Below are 8,395 nucleotides of genomic sequence, written 5' to 3'. Positions count from 1 at the left end.
GTCTTGACTCCATTGTATGCTCATGCCTCCTTTGTCAAATATTAATTGCGCATATTGGTTTGGATCGATATCTGGATTCTCTATTCTATTCCATTGATCTATATGTCTGTTCTTGTGCCAGTACCAGGCTGTTTTGAGGACAGTGGCTTTGTAATACAGCTTGAAATCTGGTATTGAGATCCCTCCTACTTTATTCTTCTTTCTCAGGATTGCTGTGGCTATTTGGGGTCTTTTTTTATTCCAGATGAATTTTTGGAGAGTTCTTTCTAGGTCTGTGAAATATGCTGTTGGTATTTTAATGAGGAGTGCATTGAATCTATAGATTGCTTTGGGTAGTATGGACATTTTGATGATGTTGATTCTACCAATCCATGAACATGATATGTTCTTCCATCTGTTTACATCTTCCTCTATCTCTTTTTTCAGTGTCCTGTAGTTTTCCGCATATAGGTCTTTTACCTCCTTGGTTAGGTTTATTCCTAAGTATCTTAATTTTTTTGGTGCGATGGAAAATGTACTTTATTTTTTCTTAATCTTTATTGTTGAAAGTATTACATTTGTCCCCTTTTTTTGGTTAATTTTTTATAACACGTTTGTTTTTTTCTGTTGATCCTCCATTAAACACCCAGCTTTTATTTTATTTTTTAATATATTTTTTATTGTTGATAGTATTACAGATATCTCCCATTTTCCCTCCCTTTACTCCCCCTGCTTCCAGCCCCCACCCACCTCCCAGGTCTTCACTACCCTATTGCCTGTGTCCATGTATAACACGTTTTATTATGGTTTGGCTGAGCCTTGTCCTAAAGTCATCCAAATGTTTGCTAAAAATACCATGATCCCAACCTGACCTAAGGGTGACCAATAACTGTGGGTGACAAAGTGCCAAGAGGTGCTGGTCTGAAGCTGCCTGTGGAATCCCTTCCAGGATGTCTTAGTGAGGGCTGGTTTGTGTATAGATGGGAGGGACAGATTAAAGCCTTGAGGCCCTGATATACTAGTACTTCAATCCTTTGATCTTCCTTAATCTAACCATCTGCTTGCTTGCAGGCACTTTTTTCACAGATCTCTCAAACCTACATGAGTTTGCAGCAGTCAGTCAAAAGGGAATTCATGATTCTGTCCTTACTGTTCTAACCCTGTGTTAGGGGAAGTGAGCCATCATGGAGTCAGCGGAAGCTGGGATGAGAAAGAAGTGACAATGCACTGGGAGCTGGCCTCAGCACTGGAGACAAATGAGGGGGTCTGCTTGTACAGGTGCTGGGATCAGAGGAAGCAGAACCTGCTAGAAAAGGGAAGGAAGGTGACAGGTGCAGACAGCTTGGTGCTGGCAGAAGCTGGAGCTGAGAGAAGGATTGTGGTCTTGAGTAGGAACGTGGACTGTGGGGGATAAAGGGCAGATGGGAGGAGGCCCCAGTAGATGCTGAGGGACTTGATAGCTAGAGGGGAGTGTTCTTTGACCATAGCATCGTGAGTGTGGAAGGTCCGTGTATTGTTATTAATTACCATTGAGTGCTTTCTCTGTACCAGGCTGGCTGTTAGGCACATTTTCCTCTCCAAAACTACTCTCTGACTTGTCAAAGGTCACCTGGCCATAAATGGGGGAGCCAGGATCTCAGCCCAGGCAGCTTGGCTTGGCTCAGAGTCTTTTGAAACCTTTGCCAATCCCATGAGGTACAAAGCACAATGGCCCTTGTAGATTACTCCGATGTCTCTGGAGTTTTCAAAATGATCTGCTTTGATTTCATGATTGTTCATTTGTTTCTATGATTAATCTCCTTTACCCATTTTAAATCTTTTGTTAATCCTTCCCCAAGGATATTTTTCCATTGAGCTTAGGGAGAGTGGGAGAGAGAGAGAAAGACAGAAACATCCCATCTGAGAGAAATACATGCATTGGTTGCCTCCAGCAAGAGCCCCAAGCAGGGCCCAATCCCAGAGGAGCCTGTAACCTAGGTACCTGCCCTTAACCTGCGTAGACCAATGTTCTATCCACTGAGCAAGACTGGCCAGGGCTATAGGAGCTATTTATTGATTTATTTTATATATATACTAGAGGCCCAGTGTATGAATTTGTGCATGGCTGGGGGAGGGGCTAAGGGAGGTTGGCTGGCCAGCCCTGCCCCCAATTGGGGGGAGGCAGTGATCGGGGGCAAGGCCCGTGTGGGGAGGTGCCTGAAAAAGACCCACTGAGCTGGAGCTGAGCATGGGCCCCAGGGAGGACGGCCTCAGCAAGGAAACAGAAACCACCAGAAGGCTCTGCAAACAGGCCCTGAGCTCCCTTTGGCCAGGCAGACTCAGAGCTGGTGTCTCTGTGTGTACATTAGACACAGCCTGGCACCCGCCTTTGTCTGTTGGTCAAATCCATTGCATCAAAAACTTCTTCCCCTTCTTCTCTTTGGGCCCTCACAACAAATACAGGCCAATTGAAAGACGCAGGCCCCAGTGGCAGAGCCAGGCCCCACAATCACCCAGAATTTAGGACTAAGGCAACTGGGTAGCAATCTCCATGGAACAGAACACACTGTTTTAGAGTCTTAATTCTCCCCTGAAATGTGCCCAGCTGCTCCTCTTTAGCCAGGATAGACTGAACTAAGGAACCAAAGACCGAGTTTCCTTTGAGGTGGGGTCCACTGGGAGCTGGTTGATGGCAAGGCCCCTTACAGGTGGCTGCCTTCCCCCCAAGCTTGGTGTGCTCTGAGCGGGTCTGTGTCTGGCAGTGCCGGGTCCTGGGCTGCTGGTCAGGTGGCAGGTCCACAGGGTTTCTCTCGGCCGCCTTCCTGGCTTCCCGAGCAGTACCCTCTGGCCCAGCACGCAAGGTAGCTGTCGCTGAAGCCGGGATTCGAAGACCGAAGGAGCTGGCCCATGCCTAGAGGGACCCACAGGTGGCCAGGCCGTGCCCCCCACCCCGCTTCTCACTCTCAATCGCATAGATGGGGCCAAAACCCGCTGCCTGAGACTGGCGCCACCACATGGGGAGGATCACAGCAGGGAGAGGGCGCCCTGACCTACCAGCTTTGGTGATGATCATCTCAGTGCCCAGCTGATTGAATTCGTCCCACAGAGCCTTCATCTCAAGCTGCACCCTCACACTGACCGCCTTCGCATTCTTTACCAGCGTCTTGGCAGCGGCCACACAACTGACCCCGGGGCCCTCAGACTCAACAGTGGTGCTGGTGGGGGCCCCTGTGGCCGGCATGTCATCATAGTCATAGCGACTGGTTGTTCCAGTCATTCCACCATAACAGTCTCTGGGCTTTTATTATATAGACTAGAGCCCCGATGCATGAAGATTTGTGCAAGAACAGGCCTTCCTTCCCCTGGTTGCTAGCACCACCTTTGCTCTGGCCAGAGCCACCTTTTCACTCTGCTCAGCGCCTGTGTATACAAATTAATCCACCATCTTTGTTGGATTAATTTGCATACTCACTCCTGCTTTGCTGGTGGGCCTCTCGAAGGTATGGTCAATTTGCATCTTACTCTTTTATTAGTGCAGATATTTTTAATCCTTACTTGAGGATATTTTTCCATTGATTTTTAGAGAGAGTGGAAGAGAGAGGGAGAGACAGAGAGAAACATAGATGTGAGAGAAACACATTGATTGTTTGCTTCCTGCATGCACCCCAACCAGGGCCGGAGAGGATCCTGCAATCGAGGTACATGCCTTTGACCAGAATTGAACCTGGGACCGTTTGGTCCCCAGGCTGACACTCTTCCACTGAGCCACACCGGCTAGGGCTATAGGAACTAGTTAGATGGTTTGACAAACTAATATCAATTTTCTGATTTTCAGTCATACCAGATGGCTTCCTCAGTCAAAGAGAATGAATATGTTCTACCATAATACTTGTAACTGATGATTTTATTTTCATTTCTTCTCCTTAGGATCTTGTCCCCACAAATCCTTGTCACTAGTGGGTAGCTCACCATTGATAATGACTTAAAGGAACAGTTTGAGTGAGTGTTTGTTTCAATTTACATTGTTAATCTGATCTCCAACTTTATTCATTCTGAGCATCACATGAAGGTCAATTTTTTGAGTTGGAGGGTCCTCAAGGAAATCTAACCTAGTCGAAATCCCATCTACTTTTCTGTACAGAGCTGGATATATCCTGCAGCTGAGAAGTTAAAGGAAAAACAAGTAAAATTTTTTTTCTTTTTCTGATCCTATATAATAAAAGCCTAATATGCAAATCAAGCAAACAGCAGAACAACCTGTAGAACGATTGGTCACTGTGATGTTCACTGACCACCAGGGGGCAGATGCTCAATGCAGGAGCTGCCCCCAGCCCGCAGGCCCCAGGCCAGCCAAGGTGGGTGCCAGCGGGGGGGCCCCCCCGATTGCCCCTCCAGTCGCCCCACAGATCGGCCCTACCCATGCATGAATTTCGTGCATTGGGTATCTATGTGTTATACTGTAACACAATACAAAAAATTCATTGAGTTTGATTCAATTTCTACATTTTCAGTTACCTTGAAAGAAGTTATTGCTTTTAGAATTTTGGTGTGATACCAAAGAAGAATAGCCACAATTATCCAAAAAGGCTACTAAAATACTCCTTCCTTGCCCTAACCGGTTTGGCTCAGTGGATAGAGCATCAGCCTGCGGACCCAAGGGACCCAGATCCGATTCCGGTCAAGGGCATGTACCTTGGTTGCAGGCACATCCCCAGTGGGGAGTGTGCAGGAGGCAGCTGATCGATGTTTCTCTCTCATTGATGTTTCTAACTCTCTATCCCTCTCCCTTCCTCTCTGTAAAAAATCAATAAAATATATTTAAAAAAAATACTCTTTCCTTTTTCAACTGCATGTCTATATAAGATCAGATTTTTGTTATATATGTCAAACAAAATATATGGCAAAAGATTGAAAACAGTCTTGGCCTGTGTTTCTCAGTGGTTAGAGCATCAATCCATGCACTGAAGGGTCACAGGTTCAATTTGTACCTGGGTTGCAAGTTCCAACCCCAGCCCTGGTCTGGGCATGTGCAAGAGGCAACCAATCAACATGTGTCTCTCTCTCATGGATCTTTCTCTCTCTCTCTCTCTCTCTCTCTCTCTCTCTCTCTCTCTCTCTCTCTCTTTCTCTCTCCTCCCCACCTCTTCCTCTCTCTCTCCCTTTCCCTCTTCTTCCCTCCCTCTCCCTCTAAAACTCAGTGGAGCCCGGCTGGTGTGGCTCAGTGGTTGAATGTTGACCCATGAACCAGGAGGTCACAGTTCGATTTCCAGTAAGGGCACATGCCTGTGTTGTGGGCTCAGTCCCAAGTAAGGGGCGTGCAGGAGGCAGTCAATTGATGATTCTCTCTCATCATTGATTTTTCTCTCTCTCCCTCTCGCTTCCTGTCTATGGTTCAGGACTGAACCCACAACCTGTGCCATGACAAGGAATCAAATCTGCAACCCTAAACTTTTTTTAAAAATTATGTTTAAAGAATAATTAGGTCTTTTAAAAACATATTTTATTGATTTTTTACAGAGAGCAAGGGAGAGGGATAGAGAGTTAGAAATATCAATGAGAGAGAAACATCGATCAACTGCCTCCTGCACACCCCCTACTGGGGATGTGCCCGCAACCAAGGTACATGCCCTTGACTGGACTCGAACCTGGGACCCTTCAGTCCTCGGGCCGATGCTCTATCCACTGAGCCAAATTGGTTAGGGCAGTAATTTTGATATATTATAAATTCATCCCTATAAAAAATAAACTGTTTAAGCCAAATAGTGCCAAATCCTTTTCTTATGTTTTTCTCAAGATTGAAATGATTGAATTTGGGAATTTTATTCTTCTTTTCCAGACTCTCTTAGAAATAAGAATGTTATGTAACTTTCCCCAGGTTTCCCAGATGGTAGGTCACTAAGGATGGAAACTGGCCCAGGATAGGTAATCTAGTCCCAAATGCATACACTTGCCACAGTCCCATGCAGCACCATTGTAGGTGACTTGGTTTAGGTGGGTTGTGCTGATAGAGAGACAAATCAGTGGTTGCTTCAAATGTAGCAGTGAGCAGGACCACAATGGCAGCCTTTTTTACATGCAACAATCTTTTCTCATCTCCAGGAATGAATAGGCACTTCAGAACCATGTCTGCTTTCTGATCAAGAATTTCTGAACTTGGATTCAACTAGTGTGTGATCAGTAGGAGGTGGTGAACCGAGCTCCTCTGGATACGTGCGGCCACTGGTCTCATAGGAATGAGCCATTCAGGACAGCAAGGCCAGTGAGATCTGAGGGTGCATCTGCTTCTCAGTGGAGAGGTCTCCCAGAGCCCAACCTCCTGAAGAAACCCACCTCAGTCCCGTCCTTCTTTTAGGGCCCAATGGCAGTTGACGCTGCTCTGGCAGGACTCCCGGCAGAAATCAACTGTCCCATCTGCCTGGATGGCCTGCGAGACGCTGTCACCATCGAATGTGGGCACAACTTCTGTCGCTCATGCATCTGCCAGTCCTGGGCTGATCTACAGGAGAGGTTCCCTTGCCCTGTGTGCCGTCACCCATGCCAAGAGAGGTGCTTGAAGAGCAACACCCAGCTGGGAAAGATGGTTGAAATGGCCAAGATTCTCCAGTCCACCAGGGGCAAGAAGAAAAGGCAGGAAGAGAGGCGCTTGTGTGAGCAGCACAACCAGGCCCTGACCCTCTTCTGTGAGGAGGACCTAGAGCTGTTGTGTCCCCTGTGCACTCAGCCCCCTGACCACCAGGGCCACCAGGTGAGGCCCATGGGGGAGGCTGCCTCTCATCATAGGCTAAAGCTCTACAGTTACATAAATAAACAGATGGTAGACGTTCAGAAATTAATAAGCATTCAAAGCAAAAAGCTCATAGAACTGAGAGAGAAGGTGCAAAAACAGGAACAGAAATTAGCCTCTGAATTTGAGCATCTGTCTCAATTTATAGAGCGCAAGCAAGAGGAAGTTCTCTCAAGGCTAGCTGAAGAAGAGAAGGACATTCAACAGAAACTCATTGCAAACACAACTGCATTTTCAGACCATCTTTCCAACCTCAAAGGTCTAGAAAAGGAGGTGGTAGAGAAGAAGCATGTGACGCCAGATGTGAAATTCCTGATGGATATCAAGGGTGTCCTCCACCGTTGTGATCACCTGAAACCCCCAGCTGTCTATTGGTTCCAGTTAAGGAGAGAAGAATGCAGTCTTCCTCCTCAGTGTTCGGCCCTGCAGAAAATTATACAGAGATTTAGAGAAGAAGTTACCCTGGATCCCGAGACCGCACATCCTAATCTGCTTGTGTCTGAGGATAAAAAGTCTGTGACATTTGTGAGGAAAAAGCAAAGAGTTTGTCAGAATCCAAAGGGATTTGCGGTCGACCCAGTTGTCCTGGGTACTGAAAGGTTTGACTGTGGCCGACATTACTGGGAGGTCCAGGTGGATGACAAGCCTGAGTGGGCCGTGGGGGTCTGTAAAGACTCCCTTTCCAAGGAGAGAAAGCAGCCCCTGCTAAGACAGGAGAACAGATGTTGGACGATTCAGCTGCAGGATGGTGACTATGTGGCACGAGGGTCTGTTCCTGTCACCCTTGTGCTGAAGGAAATGCCCAGAGGCATTGGCATCTATCTGGACTATGAGTTGGGTCAGGTTTCCTTTTACAGTTTGAATGACATGTCTCACATCCATTCCTTCTGGGATACATTTTCTGAAGTGCTGAAGCCTTACTTCTATATCGGATGTGATCCCAAACCTCTCACTGTCTGTGCTTTAAGAGATTAGGAAGGATGAACTGTCACTTTGCTTCATTTTCTCCCTGTGATTTATGGACAGTAGGTAGAATTTTGTACAACTATGAGTGAATCTAGCACCGATAAAGAACATTAGTTAATGCTTATTTGTCTTGACATACATGAGCAATATTTGTCTTATTTTATATTTCATTTTTTAAAACTTTGTTTCAATAGCAATAAAGATGTTGTGGGAACTAATAGATGGGGGGGGGTAACTATCAAGTATTTCTGGTATAAATTGTGCATTAAGTGTATAAATAAAGTGTACAAATTGTACTTTCACTGCTGCAATAAGTTTGTGAACATTTACCTATTTCCCACACCTATGCATTTACCTGTTTAATAATTACCTTACACATTCCCGGTGGGAGAGAACACAATTGTGGAGAAAGTGTTTTCGGTCTCCCAAGTTTCTGCTGTTTTGGGAGCGAGGAACTGAGTGCTCCAGTGCCAGGGCTGACCAGCAGCTCCTAAACGACGGGACACAGTTTCACTGAGGAGGAGAGGGCTAAGGAATGACCTGACTGATAGCAGCCAGGCAGCCTCAATTGCCTGCCTTATTAGGCCTTTATTGGAATTTTTATCTTTAGATACAATCAGTAGGGTGAGTAATCTTGGGAGGACGTGTGTGTTTAAGGGCATCCAGGGATTAAGCATGAGGATTCCA

General features: G+C 46.3%; 1 protein-coding gene across 1 annotated transcript; it reads left to right on the top strand.

Moving 5' to 3' along the window:
- Positions 1 to 6,316: 6,316 nt before the first annotated feature.
- LOC308251533 (tripartite motif-containing protein 75-like) lies at positions 6,317 to 7,717 on the top strand (the record flags this gene model as incomplete). The annotated part of the gene is made up of 1 exon (XM_080675104.1): positions 6,317 to 7,717. The coding sequence occupies one exon, from the start codon at positions 6,317 to 6,319 to the stop codon at positions 7,715 to 7,717; it is 1,401 nt and encodes a 466-aa protein (XP_080531230.1).
- Positions 7,718 to 8,395: the final 678 nt, after the last annotated feature.

Source organism: Plecotus auritus (assembly GCF_963455305.1).
Source record: "Plecotus auritus genome assembly, chromosome: 6".
Taxonomy (NCBI): domain Eukaryota; kingdom Metazoa; phylum Chordata; class Mammalia; order Chiroptera; family Vespertilionidae; genus Plecotus; species Plecotus auritus.
This window is presented reverse-complemented; position numbering and strand designations above follow the sequence as displayed.